Below are 26,460 nucleotides of genomic sequence, written 5' to 3' on the forward strand. Positions count from 1 at the left end.
TTATACATAAACCTCTCCAGGAAGCCTTCCCTGGTTTACACCTCTCCCACCCCCATTCTCAGTGCCATCTAGATAAGAAGCCTCTCATATAGGCTTCCAAATACCTTCTGCTTACCCCATCCTCGCATCCTGGGAATGTTGATTTTCTTGTCTGTACTTAGGTTTGTTGTGGGTAGAGACCAGATCTAAATGAACTTTGTATCTGTGGACCCTGGCACAGTGTGTAGCACATAACGCGCTTTCAGAAGATATTTGTCGATGAATTAAAGAAACACACAGAGGGTATGCATAGGTAATAGTAACCAGTGTTACTAAACATTTCATAGGTACTTCCAATGTTACTCAAATGCCATAATATTATTTTATAACGTGAAGACTATTTAGTTATCAACTTAAAGACCTTGAGTTACACAAGTTCAGAAGGGTGAATGGAGACAACAGAGGGCTTAGGGCAGCAGTAACTTTTGGTCACAGGGACAGGTAGGGCTGAACCTAGAATCCAGAGCCTCCTACATTTTTTTTTTTTCCTATACCACATACTGCACCTGGTCCCTGGCAATTAGAAAACAAACTTCTTTGGGTTGGACCCTTTTTTTATATTCTTCTGTAACCCATATGAACAGAACCTTTAGACACTCAAGGAACAGTTACTACAGTTTACTTGATTGAGGCCTAACTGCAGGGAGATTACAGTCAATTAAAGATGGAAGAAACTTTACATTACAATACAAAGAGAAACAGAGAAATATAGAAAAAACCTCAGAGTAAACACAGAAGAGAGGTTTTTTTGAATCTGGAGAGTGTATTATTATTGTTTTTGTTGTTATTATTTTGTTACTGTGAACATTTCAAGCATTTCATTACATTCATTCACTTGTTCAACTTAAATTGACTGAGCACCCATTATTTGCCAAACACCATCCAAGGGAAAACACAAATGATCTTGGAGCTTTCTGTGTAATAGAGGAGACAGATACATAAAATAATTATTAAATTGTGGCTGGAAATAATTGGCAGGAAACTAAACACAATGTGCATTTATTTTTTTAAATTTTTATTTATTTATTTATTTTAGGCCACACTGCAGGGCATGCGGGATCTTAGTTCCCTAAGGATCAAACCAGCACCTCCTGCAGTGGAAGCGCGGAGCCCTAACCACTGGACTGCCAGAGAAGTCCCAATGTGCATTTAGAATGTATTATAGAGCAGTTTACACACACTAAAATGGCTAAAACTAATTACCCCAACCATACCAAATATTGTGGAGGATGTGGAACAACTGGAACTTCCGAGTACTTCTGGTGGGAGTGTAATATGGTCCAGCCACTTTGGAAAACAGCTTAGCAGTTTCTTCTAAAGTTAAACATACACTTCTCATACGACCTAGTAATTCCAGTCCTTGGTATTTAGAAATGAAAGCCTGTCTCTGCACAATGACTTGTACACTAATGGTTATGGCTGGTTACAGCTGGAAAACTGAAAAATGTAACAACTCAACTGTCTATAAACAGGTGACTGGGTCACGAACTGTGGTTCTTCCATATATGGAATACTACTCAGCAATAAAAAGGGATTACTGACACACCAACAGCACTGGATCAGCCTTAAAACGTATGCTAAAGAGAGAAAGAAGGGCTTCCCTGGTGGCGCAGTGGTTGAGAGTCCGCCTGCCGATGCCGGGGACACGGGTTCGTGCCCCGGTCCGGGAAGATCCCACATGCCACAGAGCGGCTGGGCCCGTGAGCCATGGCCGCGGAGCCTGTGCTCCGCAACAGGAGAGGCCACAGCAGTGAGAGGCCCGCGTACCGCAAAAAAAAAAAAAAAAAAAAAAAAAGAAAGAAGCCCGAGTCAATAAGAGTACAAACTGTGTGAAGTCACATGAAATTAAAGAACAGGGAAACCTATGCTACAGTGATAGAAATCCGATTAGAAACGCTTGGCAAGGCAGTGGTTATTGACTGGGATGTTCCTCGAACTTCCTAGGGTGATGAAAATGTGCTCCAACTTCTTTAGGATGGTAGCTCTTCACACTGGTGAATACATTTGCCAAAGCACAAGGACTGAACACTTAAAATCTGTGCATTTTACTCTGCAAATTAAACCTTAGTTAAAAGAAAAAAAAAGCATCACATGGTGACCCAACCAGAAGCAGGAGTCATGGTGTTTGTTTTTTGTTTTTTAAATAAGGAAGTGTATTCTACAAAGTAAAACAACAACAACCACCATCACAACAAAACAAACCCAAAAACCCGGGAGTGGGGCTGGGAAAGTGGAATTCCAAGTACCAGAAACTTTCCAAAGTATTGGTTTCAAGTGGAGGAAAACCTGGAAGTGTTCTCGATTTTACAGGGCGAGGGCAGGCTGCTGAGATGGCGGGTTGCAGAGAACTGTCGGCTTCCCGGGGGTGCCAACACGGTCCGACCCCAATTCCCCGCAGGGGTCCCACTGTCCCCAACGGTTCCCGCCCCTGCCTCCGCCTCCGCCCCCGCCTCCCCCGCGAAGCTAGAGTCCGGACAGGCGGGCGGGCGCTCGCCCGCCGGCGTCGCGCTGACGTCAAGCGCGCGCTGACGTCGCCGGCGGCCGCGGCCTCTGAAGCGGGTTGGGGCGCGGGGGGCGCCGAGTTTGACTAGTTTGGGGGCCGATCCGCGCCTGACGCTGTACCCGCCGCGCCCCACGAGCCGCGCCTCGGCCGAACCCAGCGCGTCCCTCCCGTTCCCGTGGGGCCCCGCTCTGGCGGCTGGGCGGCGCTCGGCGAAAGTTGGTCCCTCACGGGCGGGCGAGCGGTCGCGGCCATGGAACCCCGCTGCATGGAGTACTTCAGCGCCCAGGTGCAGCAGAAGGACGTAGGCGGCCGCCTGCAGGTCGGCCAGGAGCTGCTGCTCTACCTCGGCGTTCCCGGCGCCATCCCAGACCTGGAGGAGGACCTGGGCTGTGTGGGCAAGACGGTCGACGCTCTCACCGGCTGGGTGGGTTCGAGCAACTACCGGGTAAGCGGCAGCGGCGCGGCCTGGCCGGGCACGCCCTCCCCCGTCGGCCCTTTAATCACGGATGTACGAGGCCGGCCGGGCGAGTCCTCGGGGGGGCGTCGGTCACCTCGGAACCGCCTCGCGAACTCGGGGTCCCCCGACGCGCCCCCACCGGGGAGCCTGCCTCTCCGAACTCGAGCCGGAGACCGACTTCCCACCACGACCAACTTTTTCCACAATTGTGAACAGTGACAAATTCAGCGATTCCGTGCCACCGCACCGTGCGGAGTTCCTTGTCAGTGGGATATGATGTTTCATCACGTATTTTAAAAAATCAGTGATCATTTACATGCATAAAAGGTTCGAAGACGTTTTACATTTCTACGTACCTATGTAAACACTACCCAGACCAAGACGTAGGACATGAGGATACAAATTTTAAGTTGAAAGATGTCAAGTTAATCCCTGTTCATTAGTGATTTTTATCCTACTTAATCGCCTGTTTCTTTTTTTCTTATATAGTTTGTGTGTGTGTGTGTGTCTGGAAGGTTGTGCTTTTCGTGTCTAAGGCATCTTTAGAGCTTAATAGCATGCCTGATTAAGTTTACTGTTAAATCTAATGAAAAGATGCTGACCTCATGGCATTATTTATTTGCTTTTCGTTATGGCCGACGGAAGGCAGTTGAATGCTGTCATTTTGTTTTGCCGCAGTTGAGGACTGACTCGGATTTGAAACCGTGCCGTAGAAGGTTAGCTGATGCTGACAAAAAAAATAAAAGGATGAGGTACAAGAAGGAATGAGTGTTTCTGAAGAGCCGGTAGTAGGCAGGTTGTAATGTAGCCAAGTTGGGAGACCAGTTAAATATTCTGTAATCAGCCTGAACTGTGGTTTTTGGCAGTAACTTTTCTTTCTAGTCTTCTGGTGGCAGTATTGCTTTAAAATGTTGGCCCAAACGTCCTGTGGATGAAGTGATTCTTCTTAGTAATAGATCCTTATAACCCAGCGAATAGGCTGTACTTTGAAAGCATTATCATCATGGAGAAGAAAAGCAAACTCTAAAATTATTATGCAGATTTAATGGTGAAACTTATATGAGTTTTGGAAGGGTTTGACGTTTTACAAGAATAATAGTTTGAGAATTAACCACTTCAGTGCTCCATTATATACTATCTCTTTATTATTTTTTAAAACTTTGGGAAAAGTTAATATTTAAGAATATGTCATTACCGTTTAGGGGATTAGTCTTATTTCTTTGGAAGAAACAAGCTAAATTTACTTATACTGTAAGAAGAGCATACACACTCAAGATAGGTGATTTTGTGTTACAGCCTAGGCTGCTGTAGAAAGTCGGCTCTTTGGTAATGCTTGCTATCCTTCCCAAGTGAAGGTTGATGTGTCACCTCTACGCTGGCTGTGGTTGAATTGGCTTTGGGCCATTTCACTCCTCAGATGTACTATCAGTGAATGGCAGTTAAGTAGTCCCATCTCTTGAAACATATTTTTGGCTTCTGTGATACCACAGTATCCTGTTTTTTCTTGTCTCTAAGCACTACTTCTACTCAGTGTTATGTTTTTCCTTTAACTGATCCTTAAGAGTTAGAATCCTTCAGGGATCTGACTCAAGTTCTTATCTCTTTACTACACATTCTCTCCATGGTCCTCAGTAGATACTATAGCCTGAGACAATTTCAGAAATCCGAAGAGAACTCCCACATCCTCACCTACATACTTCCTTGTAGCTGTGCCCATATAACTCTGTCTTCTCTGTTATAGTGAACAAATTATCTATCTTTCCCACTTCTACCAATCCTCCCACGTGGGTATGAAGGCATGTGTATCCCATGCCCTCTTGCCTTCTCAAGGACATTAATTCATTAATTCTGATCTCTCCTTGAATCATTAGTTCTCTCCTTTCTACTGAATTCTGTAGTATAAGAGCTTTTCTGACATTGTTAGGGAGAGGGCATTCTAATTAGTTTATTTGGGATTTATAAACTAAGTTACCAAGCTAGGTCATCATTTTTTATTCAAGATACAATGAATATTTAAATCTTTTGAAAAAAATGTATCATGGAATTTTTTGAACATACATACAAATAGAAATTACTTAAATTTCAAGTTATGCTGAAGAAAATATAGTTTTTCTTTGGATTTGATAGTACTTCAGAATTTGAGTTTCTTAATAACAGTGAATTTGAGTGACTATACTTATATGCTGGGTATTATTCCAGATATTGAAGACCCACCTGTGAACAAGACTAGAAATGCTTATTCATTCAGCTTCATTTGGATATTAATTGAGGACTTACCATGTGCAGACAATCTTCTGGGCACTTGGGATACAATAGTGAAAAAAAGACAGAAATCCTTGCTTAGATTCTCGTGGGGGCAAGAGGAATAAACAAGATAAAATAACTAAAATCTGTAGTATGTTAGATGGTGGTAAATGCTTTGGGGAAAAGCAGTGAAGGGAATAGGAGTGTTGGGCAGGATGCAGATGTTGGAATTTTAAATAGTTGGTCATTGAAGACCTCACTGAGAGAGTGATTTAAAGGAGGGAAGAGTGAGATCACTGCTGTCTTGGAGACAGTTGGTATAAAAATTGAATAGTTTCATGTAACAAGTGTTTGTAAATCAACTGATGTGAAAGAATGAGGAGAAGATGAGACTATTTTGGAAGTAAAGGAAGTGAGGTGAAATTTGAGTACAGACAGGAAAGAAATACAGGAATGAAGAATGCCTTTAGGGAGAGGAAACTGCAAATGCAGAGAACCTAGTTCTGTGGAGGAACATAAAGAAGGCCAGCATGGCTAGAGTTTACAAGTGAGTGAGGTGTTCAGAAAGGTGAAGTTGAGGAGGCAGGTAGAAAGAGCTTCGTAGGATTTTATTCTAAATTGGCAGAGGTTTTTATGTAGAGGGTTGGCTGCTTTGTGGGCAGTGGACAGTAAAGCAGCATAAGAAGAAGGAGAGCGATGGTGGCTAAGGCTTGTTTGGTAGCAGTGGCAGTACTGAGAAGTGGAAGATTTGGTATGTGACTTGGTGGTATAGCCAATAGCACCTCCACTTGCATTGAATATGAGTATTGAGAGAGAGCAGTTAGGGGTAGTTGCGTTGCTTGAGCACCAATAGAGGGTAGTATTTACTGAAATGGGGAAGACTGAGAAAGCAAGTTGGGTGAAGGAAGTAAAAAGTTAGGTTTGAGGAGGTCGTTTGACATCCAAGTTGAGATGTTAAATGGACGGTTGGGGTCTTCATCCCAGTGGAGAAATCATAATTGAAGATTAAAAATGTGGGAATAGGTATGTATATTATATGAAATATATATGCTCTGGTGTTTGACTTTGGTAAGGATAGTCCTGTGATTTCATGAGTTCCCAAATTTTAAAATGGTACAACAGCAATAAAGTGTCCCTTATAAAATGCAGTTAAATATGATACCCACCATTTTAAAAGTCCTTAGTATCAGGCATTGTCTCAAGTGCTTTATTTCCATTATCTCATTTTAATCTTTAAGGTGGCCTTAGAAAGTCAGTATTATTTCCTCATTTTGTAGAAAAGAAGATAAAAGTATCTTGGCGTAGGTCCTAGACCTGGTATATTGGTGGAGTACTTAAACCAAGGGAGATCAGGATTTTCCTTTCCTTTTCTATACTTTTGTAAACCTCTTCAATATCCTATCATTTGTCAGCTCTACTCTCACTTTTTAATTTTATCTATCTGCAACTATAACAAGTTAACCCTAAAAATGGAGAAAACAGTAAGTACCATTTATATTATAACTAGTGCTGGGCTAGTAATGTGCTAGGATTTCAAGTCTTAAAATCCAAAATCACAGTCCTTTTGCCATTTGAAGGATGACACTTTTCAATGTTAGCATCACCTTGATTGTATATCTTATAAACCATCAATTTCTTACAATATACTATTTTTTAGTTTGAAGTCTATCTGTATATATGGATGTTGTCTCTTCCTTTTACCTGCCATATAGGAAGAACATCCAGGTTGTTTTTAACTTTTTCCTGTTTGCATTGTCCTTTTGCATTGTCACCTTGTACATGTGCATGGGAGTTTCTGTAGGGTGGTGATTCTGAACCCTGTCAGATTCAGTGCCTTCTTTTAATGCCCCCTTTACAATCCTGAAATAAAATTTATAGATAATACTCAATACACATCATTTTAAAAAATCCCAGTAATGACCTAACTGTACTATAAAGGAAAATTACACATAATTTATAATGAGATAAAATGTTTCAATATGTAAATGTGCCAGCCTGACTACCCAGGAAGACATAATGCTAGTCAGATGGCTGCATCAGTACATATTGCTATAAATGCCGATTCAGACCACTACAGGTACGTGGTTGCTCATTATGCAGACTTCACCAGCGGCATTACTGTTGGTGGTTGTGATATTCTGTGACTATAAATTCTGAACCTTATTTCTTTGACTATACCATCTTAAAGAGATTGACCACCCCATGTGACATCCAATTCATTTAAGTTTTAACTGTCCCATTATCCCTCTTGTCTGAGTTTAAATATCCTAGTCAGTCAATCACACCCTTACATTCATTTTTAATTCTCTTCTCCCTCCTCACTTTTCCTTTGTGGTTCTCATTTGATAAAATGTAATCCTAGTTAATCGAACTCTACCTACCCTGCACCTGCACCAGTGCAACTGAAGGTGGATGGAGAAAAACACAAAACCTCTAACTGATTTCATTTTTTTAATTTATTTTTTTGCGGTGTGCGGGCCTCTCACTGTTGTGGCCTGTCCCGCTGCGGAGCACGGACTCCAGACGCGCAGGCTCAGCGGCCATGGCTCACAGGCCCAGCGGCCATGGCTCACAGGCCCAGCTGCTCCGCGGAATGTGGGATCTTCCCGGACTGGGGCACGAACCCGTGTCCCCTGCATGGCGGACTCTCAACCACTGTGCCACCAGGGAAGCTCCTGCTTTCATTTTAAATTCCTGACCTTCAAGTGGGTCCTCTTTGGAGCCTGGCAATCTTCCTATGTTTTCTTGGTTCATTCATTCTTTCATCTGTTCTTCTCCCCTCAGACCTATCAATAGTTCTGCTTCCATCATCAGTTTCAGCTGATGGCCTTGCTTCCTGCTTCACTGAGAAAACTGAAGGAACTAGAATTTATTAAGATTCCCACTACTGTATGTACCCACCTTCCAGCATTTGTACCCATGGCAGGCTCTCAGTATTTGTAGAATCAGTGAAAGTGTGTGAAAGCACATTTGATTTATCTGCTGGCTGCATTCCTGGAAACCTCATATAGTAAAACTGTGTACATACACACAAAAGTGTTAGCCTCTGATAACTTCAAACAGGGCTTTTATTTACTTAAATGACTGGCAGCAGGGCTACCAAGTATGGCCATATACCTTTGGGCTGCAGAGCTGCAGGGAAGAATACTGTGTGTCTCCAATAATTGTTCTTGGTTATGTGTCTAGCAGTGGAAATATTGGGTTATACTTCCTGTCTTGTCCCCCTTGCCCTACCTAGAATTTATCAGTATCTTTAAGTTACTTAGTTTTTTAATATATTTATATAAAAACCTGATATTTCTGTTCAGGTTTTCAAAATTTGTAAGCCATCATGTTTTACTTATTTGATCTGTGCATACATGTTCACTTGCCAATTATTCTATCCCATTCTTTTACTCATTTTCTTAGATGCTGAGTTAATTTGTGTGGGGAAAAAAAAGTCCTGTACACCTACAGTATTTCCTAATGAGAGAAGGAGCATTACAAAAGTATGCTTGTTATGAATAACACATGCCTTTCCTCTGTTGCACCTATGGTGGAAAAAATCTATGACTGTGAATTAAGCTTATGTCCTACCTAGATTTCAAGAACTCTTGTTGTCAGGCTTTCTGACTTTTACATGGAAAGTGGTGGTTTGTTTTTTTTTTTTTTGGCCGTACTGCGCGGCATTCAGGATCTTAGTTCTCCCACCACGGGTCAAACCCTTGCCCCCTGCAGTGGAAGCGCGGATTCTTAACCACTGGACCGCCAAGGAAGTCCCAGTTGTGATTCTTAAATTGGGGGTAATTACTGTCGCATGCAATTACTTAGCTCTATTGTTGGTTGACAACATTTCTGATTTAAATCATTTTGAAGATTAAACATTATATTGAATTAAAACTCTGTCACCAAGATGACAACTTGCGTGTGAGTTTATTGATGTCAGATTACTCAAAGATGTTCAACCACTTGTAATTCAGAGGTAAAAAGGGAGTGAGAGAGAGAAAGAAAGAATAGGAAAATGACCCTAAAGGTTCTGGGACTTCTTGGGGTTAATAAAATTTCATAATTTTTTTTTTTTTGGCCATGCCATGCCACTTGCAGGATCTTAGTTCCCTGACCAGGGATTGAATCCAGGCCTTGGCAGTGAAAGTCCCAAGTCCTAATCACTGGACCACCAGGGAATTCCCCATACATTTAAAAAAATTTTCAGTTTTGTGGCTTAAAAACACCGTAAAATTTAAGCTTGGTTGTAGCCCAAAGTTTGCTTTTTGGGGTTTCTGTTTTTCTACCTGTTAAAAGGTATGTTATTTGTGCTTTTATGTCCCTCTCTCTCTCTCTCTCTATATATATATATATATATATATACACACACACACACACATACACACATACATATATATACACAATCATACATATATATAAAATTTGGCTGAGCCACGAGGCTTACAGGATCTTAGTTCCCCGACCAGGGATCAAACCTGGGCCCTGGCACTGAAAGTGCCGAGTCCTAACCCCTGCACCACCAGGGAATTCCCATATATTATATATTTTAAATATTTTATATTATATAATATGTTTATATTTTTATTTTATATTTTATATATACATGTTAGAAAGTACATTATTTTTGCTCTTTTTTTTAAAGGATCTGAATGGAGGCATTTGAGTTCCTAAGAAATTGGTGAGGAGCAAATTGGAATACTGCTCTAGTTGTTTTTTCTTCTTTTTTCAGGGTTTTAGTATTCTACTGAAAGGATCCTTAGCCAAGATGCAGGCTAAATTGAAAGATGTCTAAATGGAAATTCAAGAAAGTTATTTGTAGCTCCATGGTAAATCTTGATGTTTGCTGTGTCATATTCACTCACCAGATTCTTTAGGAATGTGTTGGCTATTATCGGGTCTTTATTTACTATCCCATGCGAATTTTAGAACCAGCTAGTCAAGTTGCACCAAAAAATTGTGGCTTTTTATTGGGATTACATTGGATGTCATCTTTTGGGGGGAAGATTTGATATCTTTATAATATTGAATTTATCATAAATTGCAAATATATTGTTTCATCAGTTAAGTCTTTCTATTAATGTCTCAAAGATATCAATAAGTGCTCTTTAAAAAAATAGCATAACCTCAATACTATTATACATAAAAAATTCCTTGATACAAAATATGTTGGGTTTAAATTTCTAGTTTTTAAAAATGTAGTACAAATTTTTAAATTAGTTGTTTTAAGAAAAATCAGGATCTGAATAAGGTTCACATGTTGTGATTCATTAATATATTTGTTTTCTATTGCTGCTGTAACAAGTTACCACACACTTTGTATCTTAAAACAAAGTACATTTATTTTCTTACAGTCCTGGAGGTCAGAAGTCAGAAATGGGTTGTATTGATATAAAATCAAGGTTTCAGCAGGATTGTATTCCTTCTGGAGACCTTAGAGAATTTTCCAGCTTCTAGAAACTGCCTACATTTCTTGGCTTATGGTCTTTTCTTCCATCTTCAAAGCCCTCAGTGTCTCATCCTCCCGATCTTTCTTTCTGACCACTGCTTCTGTCATCACATCTCCTCTGGCTGACTGATTCTCCACCCTGTCTCTTATAAGGACTCTTGGGCCCAGGATAATCCTAGGGTAATTTCCCCATCTTAAGATCCTTAACCACATCTTTAAAGTTTTTTTTACCATGTAGTTAATCTTTTCACAGGTCTGGGGATTAGGATGTGAACACATTGGGAGGCCATTTTTCTGCTTACCTCAGTTAACATGTTTATTTGTTTATTTATTTAGGCTGGGTTGGGTCTTTGTTGCTGCACATGGGCTTTCTCTAGTTGCGGCGAGCAGGAGCTACTCTTTGTTGCAGTGTGCAGGCTTCTCACTGTGGTGACTTCTCTTGTTGCGGAGCATGGGCTGTAGGTGCGCGGGCTTCAGTAGCCGTGGCATGTGGACTCAGTAGTTATAGCTCATGGGCTTAGTTGCTCTGCGGCATGTGGACTCTTCCTAGACCAGAGATCAAATCTGTGTCCCCTGCATTGGCAGGTGGGTTCTTAACCACTGTACCACCAGGGAAGTCCTAACATGTTTATTAAGTCTCTTAATCTGTTTCTCCCTCAGTGCCTTTTAAAAAAAATTCTTGGCTTTTGTTTGTGGTAGAGTTTCCCACGGTCTGGATTTTGCTGATTTCATTCCTATGATGTTTTCTCTGTATTTCCTATAAATTGGTAGTTGGATCTAAAGTTTGATCAGAATCAGTCTTTTTTTTTTTTTTTTTTTTCGCAAGACTACTTCATAAGTAGTGCTCTTCTTCCACCAGCTGGCATGTAACATTAGGAAGGCACGTAAGGTCTTGTTCTGTGATGGTAGCAGCCATTAATGTTCAGTGTTTAGATCTCTTATTCATTAGGGTTTGCAATATGATATTCTAATTATGTCATTCCTTCATTCATTAGCTGGAATACTTTTATAAAGAGAAACTTCCACTGTTTACTAGTATTTGGTTACCCAGTGGTATAGTTTATATATAAACTATAGTTTATAGTTCGTATGATTCTTTATTTACTAATTGTCAAAATAATGAGGTAAAAATGACTAGTATCCTCCAGTGTTGACCAGATAGTTTTTGTTATCATTATGAACTCTTGAATTTAACTATATGTAATGCATTTCAAGACAATACAGTTATTATCCCCCCCCGTTTTTTTTAAATGTTCAGGCTGGTTTCTTTGGTGTTTTTTTGTTTTGTTTTGTTTTGTTTTGGGCCACGCTGCATAGCATGTGGGATCTTAGTTCCCCAACCAGGGATCGAACTCGAACCCAAGCCCCCTGTAGTGGAAGGGCAGGGTCTTAACCACTGGACTGCCAGAGAAGTCCCCAGTTATTATCCTTATTAATATCCAAGCTGTTCTATCACATGACCCTAATAATCTTTGATAGAGTCTTTGCTATCTGGTATAATGAGATCATATTTTCTGCTCCTGCCCTGGAATCAGCCACTTCTCCAAGAAGCTTTGGTTCCTTTTTGTGGGAAATGGTATGTGGAAACTACAGTGTGGGTACTAATGGAACTTATTGTTACTCATCTGATCATTGTTTCCAGATTTTTTTCAATGCACAGGGTTAGGTTTAATTTAAAGAAAAATATATCATGAGTTCATACTGATATTCTAATTCAGATTCAGGACTGTAGTTTTTACTATTATATATCTTCCATCTGTATCTCCTTCTATCAACAGAATTTCTCAAAACATTGACAGTTTCTTTTTTGCAGAGTTTCATTTTTGTCCTTAGGGTATATCCCACTGGAGAGATAATAGTCAAATTGCTGTATTATAAGTCACTTGGAATAGTCTTCTGTGTGGTTATGCTACTAATTGAGTATACATTTAGGTTTACTTATTTTATTTGATTTTCAATGAAATTAGTTATTGCTACAAAGAAGGTATATTCAAAATAGTGTGGTTTCTTTCTCTGTTCCTTATAGCCTATTGCCAACCATAAAATTTTTTTCTGATTATCTTTCCATTGTTGCTATATTTTAAATAAACATTTATAACAATCTATTTGTAGTCCCCTTTTTAAAATATACACATGCATTTCTCCAACTTGCTTTTTTCACTTAATATATCTTGGAGAGCATTGCACAACAGAAGTAGGGTAGCCCTCATTTTTATTTTTAAAGTGTCATAGTACTCTCTAGTGTGGATGTACCATAATTTTTTGAATCTGTCCCATACCACTGATGAATGATTGGATAGTTTCCAGTCTCTTGCAATAATCTTTGTGTGTCTTCTCATAATTTTGCTGGTATATCTCCGGGGTAGATTCCTAAGTCAGATCTTACTAAGAGTTCATGTTTTTCCTATTGATTTGAGATACTGCTTTTATCATCTATTAAATTTTGTGTATGAGTGTGTCTATTGGTGCACTTTCACTTAATTTTTTAAATAGCTTTATTGATATAATTCACATATTGTACAGTTCACTCATTTGAAGTGTACAGCTCATTTTTTTTGTAGTATATTTGTAGGTATGCATGACAGTCAGCACAGTCAATTTTAGAACATTTTCATCACCTCAAAAAGAACCCTGATGGCATTTTTCACAGAACTAGAACAAAAAATTTCACAATTTGTATGGAAACACAAAAGACCCCGAATAGCCAAAGCAATCTTGAGAAAGAACAGTGGAGCTGGAGGAATCAGGCTCCCGGACTTCAGACTGTATTACAAAGCCATAGTAATCAAGACAGTATGGTACTGGCACAAAAACAGAGCTATAGATGGATGGAACAGGATAGAAAGCCCAGAGATAAACCCACACACATATGGTCACCTTATCTTTGATAAAGGAGGCAAGAATATACAATGGAGAAAAGACAGCCTCTTCAGTAAGTGGTGCTGGGAAAACTGGACAGCTACATGTAAAAGAATGAAATTAGAACATTTCCTAACACCATACAAAGAAATAAACTCAAAATGGATTAAAGACCTAAATGTAAGGCCAGACTCTATAAAACTCTTAGAGGAAAATATAGGCAGAACACTCTATGACATGCTTCACATCAGGATCCTTTTTGACCCACTTCCTAGAGAAATGGAAATAAAAACAAAAATAAACAAATGGGACCTAATGAAACTTAAAAGCTTTTGCACAGCAAAGGAAACCATAAACAGGACAAAAAGACAACCCTCCGAATGGGAAAAAATATTTGCAAATGAAGCAACTGACAAAGGATTAATTTCCAAAATATACAAGCAGCTCATGCAGCTCAATATCAAACGGCAAACAACCCAATCCAAAAATGGGCAGAAGACCTAAATGGACATTTCTCCAAAGAAGATATACAGATTGCCAAAAAACACATGAAAAGATGCTCAACATCACTAATCATTAGAGAAAGGCAAATCAAAACTACAATGAGGTATCACCTCACACCAGTCATAATGGCCATCATAAAAATTCTACAAACAAATGCTGGAGAGGGTGTGGAGAAAAGGGAACCCTCTTGCACTGTTGGTGGGAAAGTAAATTGATACAGCCACTATGGAGAACAGTATGGAGGTTCCTTAAAAAACTAAAAATAGAACTACCATACGACCCAGCAATCCCACTGTTGGGCATATACCCTGAGAAAACCGTAATTCAAAAAGAGTCATGTACCACAATGTTCATTGCAGCTCTATTTACAATAGCCAGGACATGGAAGCAACATAAGTGTCCATCAACAGATGAATGGATAAAGAAGATGTGGCACATATATACAATGGAATATTACTCAGCCATAAAAGGAAATGAAATTGAGTTATTTGTAGTGAGGTGGATGGACCTAGAGTCTGTCATACAGAGTGAAGTAAGTCAGAAAGAGAAAAACAAATACCGTATGCTAACACATATATATGGAATCTAAAAAACAAACAAAAAAATGGTCATGAGGAACCTAGGGGCAAGACAGGAATAAAGACACAGACCTACGAGAGAATGGACTTGAGGATACCGGGAGGGGGAAGGGTAAGATGTGACAAAGTGAGAGAGTGGCGTGGACATATATACACTACCAAATGTAAAATAGATAGCTAGTGGGAAGCAGCCGCATAGCACAGGGAGATCAGCTCTGTACTTTGTGACCACCTAGAGGGGTGGGAGGGAGGGAGACGCAAGAGGGAAGAGATGGGGATATATGTATATGTGTAACTGATTCACTTTGTTATAAAGCAGAAATTAACACACCATTGTAAAGCAGTTATACTCCAATAAAGACGTTTAAAAAAAAATTGGTTCTGAAGAACCTAGGGGCAGGACAGGAATAAAGACGCAGACGTAGAGAATGGACTTGAGGACCCGGGGAGGGGGAAGGGTAAGCTGGGACGAAGTGAGAGAGTGGCATGGACATATATACACTACCAAATGTTAAATAGATAGCTAGTGGGAAGCAGCACAGGGAGATCGGCTTGGTGCTTTGTGACCACCTAGAGGGGTGGGATAGGGAGGGTGGGAGGGAGACACAAGAGAGGAGATTTGGGAATATATATATATGTATAGCTGATTCACTTTGTTATAAAGCAGAAACTAACACACCATTGTAAAGCAGTTATACTCCAATAAAGATGTTTAAAAAAAAAAAAAAGAACCTAGTAGCTTTAGCTGTTACCTTCCTATCCCCCATATACGCTGGTCCTAAGTACCGCTAATCTACTTTCTATCTGTGGATTTGCTTATTCTGGACATTCTTATAAATTGAATCACAGAACATGTAGCCATTTGTGTCTGGCTTTTTCACTTATCATAATGTTTTAAGGTTTATCCATGTTGTTGCATGTGTCAGTCATTACTATTTATAGCCAAATCATATTTGATTGAATGCATATACCACATTTTGTTTATTCATTCATCAGTTGATGGACATTTGGGCTTTTCCACCTTCGGGCTGTAATGAATGATGCGTAATGAACATTGGCATGCAAGCATCTGTTCGCGTCCTGCTTTAATTCCTTTGGGTATATACCTAGGAGTGGAATTATTGGGTCCTCAATGTTTCTGCGCCACCCCCCCCCACACTTTAGGCCTTCTTTTTTCTCATGCTTCATAGAAGGGTTTTCTTCTTCCCCAGTGGTAGACTGCCGTTGCTTCTTATTCTGTTCTTGCTGGCTGGTTTATGGGTAGTGGGGCTGGTCCAGCTGTTTTCCTGGTCCAGCTTCAGTCTTAGGAACCCTCTGTCCCTGAATCTTGGGGGCAAGGCTTTATCAGAAATCCTGCCCCTCCTCAGCTGAAACCTTTAATCATCGGAGCCCAGCATGGTTTTTTGCTTCTACCCTTGAAGTAGAAGCCTTTTTTTTTTTCCTTTTCTCTTTACTTAATAGGTATGAGTTTTTACCTCTGTCTAGAGGGTAACAGCGTTGTCTTTCCCTCAGTAGCTTCAAACTGTCGTTTCTTGTAGGACAAGGAAACGGGAAAGGTTTGTGCTTTTCCTGCAGAGGCAGCTGCTCCCTTCCTACGAGACCTGTAACCACCAAGAGACTTTCTCTTATCTCCTGCCCTGTCCTCAGTCTTAATTATGAGTGTCCAGTGGAGGTTTGTGGAGAAAGAGCCGTCAAGTGGGTGTGAACTCTCCTTGTGTCTGAAGCTAATAGGGATTCTGTATTTTCATGCTAACCCACACTCAACTATTAACAGTGAGTTGAGTATAGCTGAATTCTTTTTACGCACTTGCATCTCAGCTTCATTTTCCATCTGTCCTCTGCCACATGTGACCTACTGCTTATGTCCCATTCTCCTTGGCACCTGTCTTTCCTAAAGATTTCAACCTAGATGATTATTCTACAACCTTAGCTTTCTGATGAATTCAAGAATAGTTATGGTTTTGTAGATTATTTGGCTTTTTCTTGTTTATGGTGGGAGTGATGGTTTTTTCCAGTTTCTTTATCCCAGACAGAAGCTAGAATTCCTCTGTAATTAAATGTGCTGTTTTGTTTAACTGTTTCATTTAAGAAACATTTCAACATTACAGGAAAGTGACAGGTATAGTCAGTGAACTCCTGTGTACCCTTCACCTAATTTACCAGTTATTAATATTTTGCCAAATATGCTATATCACTATCTTCCTGCATTTGTGTGTCATCATCATTATTATTATTTTTGAACCATTTGAGAATAGGGTGCCTTACCCTCATGACTGTTCACCCTGAATATCTCAATCTCCTTATTTTTTAAAAAACTTGGTAATATATGAAGATCTTTATGTCAGCAGTTACATACTGATACTAAAATATGCATCAGTGGGCTTCCCTGGTGGCGCAGTGGTTGAGAGTCCGCCTGCCGATGCAGGGGACACGGGTTTGTGCCCCGGTCCGGGAAGATCCCACATGCCGCGGAGCAGCTGGGCCTGTGAGCCATGGCTGCTGAGCCTGCGCGTCTGGAGCCTGTGCTCCGCAACGGGAGAGGCCACAACAGTGATAGGCCCGTGTATGGCAAAAAATAAAAAATAAAATAAAATATGCATCAATAATTTGTATTCATTAAAATTTCTTTCAATCTGTAGGTGTCATTAATGGGATTGGAAATTTTAAGTGCCTTCGTGGACAGATTATCAACACGATTTAAGTCCTATGTAGCAATGGGTAAGTTAACTTTATTTAAAAATTATTGTAGGGTTTGACATACTTTTTTCTCATAATTTTTAACAGAATTAGTTCTTTGTAAATGCAAAAATGTAATTTTATACAACCCAGAGATCTGCCACTTAGCATTTTAATTTGCCGAACAAAAAGATTTTAAGCCTATTTAAATAAATATGTTCCTTTTAAGACAAAAACAAAGGCAAAAAACTTACCAAATATACTGCTAATAGATTTTTACTTTGTATTTTCAAATTTTTAACTTATCTTTTACTTTTTTGTAACATATTAATAATTTATAATATAATTCGCAGCACCACTTTTCACTTATCTATGGTGAAGGACCAGTTTTTTCATTGCTAGTCTACTGCAGACCAATATTTTATAAAATACAATACAAATAAATTACAGCAAAATGAAATGAAAAAATTACAAGGCTCAGTTTTTTATTGGTAGATTCAACAAATGTATAATTTACTTTGGTCAGATTGTTTCCAAACCTTGTTTTAGAAAAACTTACAATTTCTTTACCACAAGTAGTTTGTAGACTGGTCCTGGGCTGCTGGCTGTACTTTGAGCAGCACTTACTTACAGTGTGTTTGCAGTCCAGAACGATGTGTTTAGTATAAAGCTCTTTGTATAGTAGTTAGATTGCAAAGTTGGCTTTGACTTATCTTTTAAACCTAAGTGACCTTTGTGTGCCTTTTGGAGTGCTTCAGTGAGTGGATTTGGTCCTATTATATAGAAATATATTTAGGGGTAACCTCAGATGTTTGTGATTTCTTCTATGGATTAAGTTAATGCCTCATAATGTATCATCACCCTTATTTTCAAATTATCTTTGGTCAGCTTCATGTTCAGTATGCCACTAAATTCTGCCAATTTCTTCTTTTATTTTTATTGTCTATCCTTTCAGCAGAAGCATCTTAGTGACTTTCTCTATCTCTATTATTTCCTTTTTAATCAATACCTGGTTCCAATTCAATCTTTGTATGAATATCTTTTGAAAAGATGATTTTTAAGATGTCAGTCTCCTGCTTAAAATCCTATGATAGATGTTAAAAACTGTGCTTTGCAAACATGTGTTACTTGCTTATGTATTCTCTTAATGTATTTTGAATCATTGTTAGTCAAAATTCATATTTGTAGCTGTCTTGAAAAATTGGCCAGTGTGGCAACCCTGCTCTTCCATTTCCACGTGTAAATAAAGGCAGAAGCTCTGTCGTAGCTTCCTTTTTGTCTGGGTCATGAGCTTTCCAATCCATAAGTCCCTCCCATCTCCTCTTGTTTCCTCATAACTGAGAATTTCAGTTATAATACACAGAGGTTGGAATACTGCAGTTCTTAGGTCTGGTTCATTTTTGGCATTTCTGGTACCTCCCTGACTGTAGGCACCTCTGTTTGTCACCCCTGCCCTGGAGTAGCTCCCTATTATTAGTTGTTACAGACAATATTTTAGACTTGAGAGTAATTCTAGGTATCACGTATCTCACTTATTTTTCAGACACAAGGAGGGCCAGATGGGGTTTGATATACCTACTGACTGCTCATATTGAGGCAGTAGGAGTATTAGGACCAGAACCCTAGTTTGCTGCCTCCCAGGACTGTCCTGTTTTCAAAACTTATTTCTGTTTTTCTGTCCTTGGTGTTTCAGTTCTCTCAGCGTGTATGGCTCTTCTCCACCTCAGCAGCCTTATTTATTTGTGATTGTCAGTAAATACTCTCCACTGTTGTTAATCAAAAATTTGCTCACTCTTGTTAGTTCTGGCTTAGCTTGTTTATGCCTCTGCTCTGCTGTTATTTCTTTTTGGAATCCTCTCTTCTTCTCCATGGTCCTTCCTTTCTGGGGTTTTTTTGGATTTTTTTTTTTTTTTTTAATGGCTGTGTTGTGTCTTCTTTGCTGTGTGCAGGCTTTCTCTAGTTGTGGCAAGCGGAGGCTACTCTTCATTGCGGTGCACTGGCTTCTCATTGCGGTGGCTTCTCTTGTTGCAGAACACAGGCTCTAGGCGCGAGGGCTCAGTAGTTGTGGCTCGTGGGCTCTAGAGCGTAGGCTCAGTAGTTGTGGTGCATGGGTTTAGTTACTCTGCAGCATGTGGGATATTCCCAAACCAGGCCTTGAACCCATGTCCCCTGCATTAGCAGGCGGATTCTCAACCACTGCACCACCAGGGAAGCCCCCTTCCTTTCTGTTTTAACGATTTACTTCTGATTTCAATATCTGGGAGGTTTGCAGATTAATCTTACCATATACTGAATTTTTTTTTACTTCATGATTCTTATACCTGTAAATATTAATAAATTGCATTAAGTTGTTTTTGTTGGTTAGTGTTTTCTGTATGTTTCCCACATATCTACATATTCTCATATGTATAACTTTATCTTTTAATCTCCTAACTTTCTGGTTATCCGTGTGCATTTACTGTTAGTATTGTTTTCATTTTGAACCCTAAGTGTTCATTATTTTTCTTAGTGAAACCTGAACTTGTTACTACTTGAGAGTCAGTGTGATATAATAGGAAAATTTCATCCCAGTTTTGCTACCATTTATTGAATGCCCACTTTTTATCCATTTACTGGGCTTCTTTACTTTACATATATGAAAGATTATTCTCAAATAATTATTTCTAATTTGTATGACAGCTCTACAAGAGAGGCTACAGGATATCTGTGTGCTCTTAAAGAGATATAGTACTAGACTAAGAATCCCAGAGTTAGCTTTCTTGTTTTACTCCATCATAGATCTTAGCCAAACCATTTTAGGAGCCTTTCTGTAAAAGGAGGGAATTGAATTAAGTTATGTGCTGAAGGGGTTTTTTGATAATGTAACCTTAGATATATGTAACTTGATGTGGTGATATTGTTTTCCTTTTGGTACACTTAGGTTATTTATTATCATTACAGATATTTTTTATCTTTTTACATTAAAAGTGAGTTTTAGGAAAATTGAGGTTCATGGTCAGTTTTAGACAAAGTACCAAAAAAGTATGGACTCTATTAATGTAATTCTTTAATATATTTAAAATTTCTCTTGTGACTACATGTACCGTGGAAAAATTTAATGTTCAAACCAAAAAAAAAAAAAATACAATTTACATTTAACACTGATCACCAACCAAGTTTTTTTTTTTTTTTTTTTTGCCGTACCGCGCAGCTTGAGGGATCTTAGTTCCCTGACCAGGGATTAAACCTGCGCCCTAGGCAGTGAAAGCATAGAGTCCTAACCACTGGACCACCAACCCTGGTTTTATGATTCCCCCAAGCCTGGTTTTATGACAACAGTAAAGGATTTCATATTTTACAAATCTTAAACAGATAGTTTTAGTCCAAAATGGTTTTGTAGAAAGGGTATTAGAACAGTCAGGATGCCTGGTCATCAGCTTTGCATCTTGTACAATGGTTTGCATCTTGTACAATGCTAAGAGAATAAAATATGCTAACACCTATGCTTCAGATTTATTCTGTGTTTTCACTGTCCAAATTCCAGTCTATGATAGATGTATTTGTTTGTTTAACAAGTTCTTTTTGAGAGTTTAGAGTGAAAAGCTCTGTTTTGTATTCCCAATAATTATTGATTGCATGTTCATTATCTACAGATCTTTAAGGAATAGTGCTAACACTTCTGAATGGTTATTATGGGCTTGGCCACAGGTGCTTTTTACCAGTTTTACTTATTCTCTCACTAGCTGTGTGAGGTATAGACCTGGATCCCTCCTTATTTTACAGACAAAGAAACTTTGAAGTTAAGAGAAGTTTACTATCTTGCATAATTAAATAACCAGTAGAGCCAGAAATAAATCTTGTTCTGTTTGACTCCAAGAGTTTATATGTTAAAAAGGAAAAAAATTATGAAATTTTTTGTTTAATTTAATAGCTGTAAATCTTTTTTTTTTTTTTTTTTTTTTTTTTTTTTGCGGTACGCGGGCCTCTCACTGTTGTGGCCTCTCCGGTTGTGGAGCACAGGCTCCGGATGCGCAGGCTCAGGGGCCATGGCTCATGGACCCAGCCGCTCCGCGGGATGTGGGATCTTCCCGGACCGGGGCACGAACTCATGTCTCCTGCATCGGCAGGAGGACTCTCAACCACTGCGCCACCAGGGAAGCCCTAGCTGTAAATCTTAAGTTTATGTAGTGTGAGGTTTTTTGTTTTAGTTGTTTATGTTTTACAAATTTTAGTTTTTAAATTGAAGTGAGCCCCGTTTGGGCCAAAAAAAAATTTTTTTTTTTTTTTTGGCTGCGCCTCACGGCATGCGGGATCTGAGTTCCCCAACCAGGGATTGAACCCGTGCCCCCTGCAGTGGAAGCACGGAGTCTTAACCACTGGACCACCAGAGAAGTCCCTTTATTTTGTTTTGGAGTTAAACTCTACCTCTCAGGAATGAAGTGTCTATTTTTTTTTCATTATTGTCATGTGGTTGTTAATACACACACACACACACACACACACACACACACACACACACACACACACACACACACACACACACCCCACCTCAGTCACAAATAAATGGAAGTAGTTATAACTGTAGCCTAACACTGTGTAGATTACTTAAATCCTGATTTCACTATTTGCTACTTGTGTGACCTTGGTCAAAGTATTTAATCGCTCTGGGCCTTCTCTATCAAACGGGCCTACTCTGTTTCATAGGATTGTTATGAGGATTAAGTGAGATAATTCAGTGCTTAGTACATAATAATATCTAACATTTACTAGTGTTTAGTATTGTCTTCTGTCTGTCAGAAGCTATCAGAATGAGTCCCACAATAGCCAATCCTGTAGATATAGGTGAATTTCTCTAGTGTTAACAATGCATCTAAGCAAAATGAGAAGGATTTATATTGTTTCAACTGACAGATACTTCAGTTGCCTCATGATTAGGCTTATGATTTTTATGACAAGGACTTTGTTTTCTTACACAATCATTTCCTTGATTAAGCTTAGATTTTTGGATGATCTTTCCATTTTGTATGGTTGGCTTCTCGCTTGAATCATTTTCTTCCTGAAGGATGTGTTCCTTCTTTCCTTAAATGTTGTTGATTATTATATCAGTTCTGGTTGTTATGTTATAGACAATGTTAACATTGCAGCATACATTTGCATTACATTACATACACATTTAATTATGTGTGTCTGTAAATAAACTAGAGACACATTGAATGCTTACCCAGTGTCCTTCACTCTCTGAGTTGTTTACATATATTTCAGTAATCTTCTGAGGTGAGTACTGCTGCACATATTTATGGGTTGAGGAGATAAAGACAAAAAGATTAAATAGTTTGGTCACACACCTAGTAATACTACACTGAGTGGTAGTGGTAATTTAAGGGATTACAAAAAGATAATTTTGACTATGAGATGTTTTTGCCCTATGGGCTGACTTTAGAAACTATAACCTCAGTTCTATCCCCCCTCCCGTTTCCTTCCCGCCACACCTAAAAGATGTGATTTCTTTGTGGTGCTTTATTGATTTATAGTTACAGCAACCTGTTTCATGAAAACTCTCTAAGAATGGACTCTAACCTGCCTTTCCTGCCTCCTTGCATGGAATAGTGTCAAAGTCTTGGACATAATAGGGAAAGACCTCAGTCCCATGGACCCATGCTTTGTTTTTGTCATTTGAGTAATATGTTGTACATATAGAATAATACGTATCAAGCATGTACAATTTAAAGAATAACTATAAAACCAACACCTGCCTGTGCCCAGGTCAGAGAACTAGAGCTCTGCCACTTCCTTATATGCTCCCTCTGCATTTCCTGATGACACCTTCCACCCTCTACCAGAGATGACTGCTGTCATGACCTTTGGGATAATCACTCCCTTGTTGGTCTGTAGAGCTTAACTGTCTATATGTATCTCTAAACAGAATAATATTAAGTTTTGCCTGTTTTTTGAACATTATTATTATAAGTGGATGTCATACTCTATGTATTCTTTTGAAACTTGCTTCTCATTTATTTTTGATTGTATTCATGGGTAAAGAACTTGAAACAGTTTGCTTACCTCATAACTTTTCATTTATGGAAATAGTTGATGTTTGTAATTTTGTAAAATACAGTTTATAATGGAGATGAATTATAAATATTTATTCTTTTCCCCCTTAATTTCTCTAGTTATTGTAGCTTTAATAGACAGAATGGGAGATGCCAAAGACAAGGTTCGAGATGAAGCTCAGACTCTGATACTGAAGTTAATGGATCAAGTAGCACCACCTATGGTAGGCCTACATTTTAGAATTCAGATTTTGCTAATTAATGATTAAATAACAGTAAAGATAGATGGTAATCACTGCAAGTCAGTAAAACCCCAGGGACATAAAAGCTAAAATTTTAAACAGTAAATTATTGCTAATGCTTTAAAGAAGTTGAAATTTAAGATAAAGTGTCAATATTTAACTTTTTGATTTTTTGCTTTCCTTTTAATGCTTTTTCAAAAAGCTAACTCATAGATTTAAGTGATTTGACAATGTACTGATTATATTATTTGTTAGGATTTTCTGGTTTTTGCTACCTACAAATAATACAATGTTCAGTGAGAAAGCTTATTTTGAGAACTACTGAATGTTATATGAATTTCTGCAACTCTTACTGAAACAAGGAGAAAATTTCTTATTTTAACAGATGGCTACTAATTATATAAGGCATATATTAGATGACGGTGACCTGTGTTTTATGAATATGGTAGAAAAAAATTGCCCTTACGGACGTATTTTGAAAGAGGAGTAAAAATAAATTGACACGTAAACAAAGATTTAAAGAGTAGCTCATGCCGGGGGCTTCCCTGGTGGCACAGTGGTTGACAATCTGCCTGCCAAGGCAGGGGACACGGGTTCGAGCCCTGGTCCAGGAAGATCCCACATGCCGTGAAACACCTAAACCTGTGCGGCACAACTACTGAGCCCGTGTGCCACAACTACTGAAGCCCGCATGCCTAGAGCCCGTGCTCTGCAACAAGAGAAACCACCGCAATGAGAAGCCTGTGCACCACAACAAAGAGTAGCCCCCGCTCGCCACAACTAGAGAAAGCCCTTGTGCAGCAATGAAGACCCAATGAAGCCAAAAATAAATAAATAAATTTATTAAAAAAAAATAAGAGTAGCTCATGTTAAGTGGGAAAAAAACCAGAATTTACAAAATAACAGTGATACTAATTGTTATTTAAAATACAGTTTAAGAATTGTATTACATATGTTTTATAAAAAATCCAAATAGTAGTGAAAGTAAACTTCCTCAGAGTTTTTATACCATAGAGTATAAAGATATATATATAATCCTTATAATTTGATGGGTATTCTTTGACACTTGCTTAGCAGTTCAAATTTTAACTTGTTTTTGACATGCTGTTCTTATGAGTGCTGTAAAGAGCATCCTTGTACATGTGTTTTTGGACATAAATGTAATTATAGAACAGAGTTACAGAGACAGTGTTGCTGGATCAGGTTATTCACATTTAAGACTTTTTTGGTAAACTTCCAAGTTACCCTCCACAAAGTTTGGCAGAGGGAAATAATATTAGTAGAGCTGAATATAGTCCAGGGAGAATAGAGTTCAGGAGTAGGGATTTGTGTGTATGTGTGAGAGTATGTGTGTATGTGTGTATGTACACATTAGTTTAGTAAATGGTAAGGGTGGTGTTTCTTAAATGTGGAGAAAGGATTGATTGGGACAATTGGCTACACGTTTAGAAAAACAAAGTTGAATTCCTTCTTATAACAAACCCATATAATTGTTTTAGATTGTTTGTATAGGTTTATCTATGCTTTTTCAAAAAAAAAAGATTATAGTGGGTAGCAATAGAATGATTATGTTTCTGTATTTGGATCCAGTGTTAAAAGGAAAAAACCCCTGAATTATAAAATGCTGAAAAAGCCTGTTCCATGTGACAGTCTGTACTAGTTGCTAGGCAACATTGGACCTTTTAAATGCTTACAATACTACTAGGCTTATAATGGTAACATTGTTATTGAAGGTTTCTAAAGTTTAGAAGAAATTATATGTCCTTGGAAATTTTAAGGTTTTTAAATGTTGGACACAGTTTTTCTGAGAATAATTGAAATCTAAAGTGAAAGATATAAAATAAAAATTGAAAATGTGATTAAGATATTTAAAAATGGGTGAGAGGGCTTCCCTGGTGGCGCAGTGGTTGAAAGTCCGCCTGCCGATGCAGGGGACACAGGTTTGTGCCCCGGTCTGGGAAGATCCCACATGCCGTGGAGCGGCTGGGCCCGTGAGCCATGGCCGCTGAGCCTGTGCGTCCGGAGCCTGTGCTCTGCAACGGGAGAGGCCACAACAGTGAGAGGCCCGCGTACCGCAAAAAAAAAAAAAAAAAAAAGGGTGAGAGCAGCATCAGTGCAAATTTGGCTTAGAAAAACTTGTAGAGAAATCTGTGGGAAAATTTAGCTACCAATAAGGTTGGTAGTAAAGTTGGGAATAGATAAAAGATTATAACATGAGTAATTTAATTTTTTGTTATACATGTTTACTTTTCTTTCAAATAGTACATTTGGGAACAGTTGGCTTCTGGTTTTAAGCACAAGAATTTTCGATCTCGAGAAGGCGTGTGTCTGTGTCTTATTGAAACATTAAACATGTAAGTTTTATGATTACTGGAGTATATTTTTCATTTTTCTAAAAAAGAAAAAGCAAAATCCATTTCACAAAGCTCAAGGAAAGCTATGGAAATAACAAATTTTAAATAGTTATTAATTTATCTCTGGCACCAGAGTTTTTCTATTTGATAGCTTTATCTGTTAATTTTTTTGTATGTATGTTGTTATCTTTCATGTTGTTAATTTAAAATTATTAGTCATTGATAAGAAGAGTTTCTTTTTTTCTCTTTAGTATGTTAATAGTTGCCAACCAAGTAGATGGTCATATAACAGATACGCTGATATAACTTAGGATCTACCTCTGTTCTGGACCCACTTTGGAATTTTTTTAAACTCAGTGGTATTTCAACAATTGTAGCCATTTTCCCCAGCCCGCTTTTGCCAATTGGCCCTAGGTTTTCTAGAGCAGTGCAGGTGGTTACCAAAATCATAGACTGAATAAGACTCCCCCAGGTAACCAGACAGTGAAGCTGACAGCAGTGTGCAGAGCTCTGACAGCATAAATGCCACAGAGCTCAGAACTCC

The 26,460-nt window shown here is 38.8% G+C and overlaps 1 protein-coding gene across 18 annotated transcripts in view; it reads left to right on the top strand.

The window, feature by feature from the left end:
• Positions 1-2,534: 2,534 nt before the first annotated feature.
• Positions 2,535-26,460, top strand: part of CLASP2 (cytoplasmic linker associated protein 2) — a 178,656-nt gene continuing 154,730 nt past the window's right edge. For 17 of the 18 annotated variants that reach the window (XM_065885763.1, XM_065885769.1, XM_065885771.1 and 14 more), the window contains exons 1-4: positions 2,793-2,987; positions 17,255-17,333; positions 23,441-23,544; positions 25,825-25,916. In XM_065885763.1, coding sequence (XP_065741835.1) covers positions 2,793-2,987; positions 17,255-17,333; positions 23,441-23,544; positions 25,825-25,916 — 470 coding nt within the window. Of the gene's footprint in view, positions 2,988-17,254; positions 17,334-23,440; positions 23,545-25,824; positions 25,917-26,460 lie in introns of all 18 variants that reach the window. The other variant, XM_065885770.1, reaches the window with a different exon arrangement.

Source organism: Phocoena phocoena, chromosome 10 (assembly GCF_963924675.1).
Source record: "Phocoena phocoena chromosome 10, mPhoPho1.1, whole genome shotgun sequence".
Classification (NCBI taxonomy): Eukaryota; Metazoa; Chordata; class Mammalia; order Artiodactyla; family Phocoenidae; genus Phocoena; species Phocoena phocoena.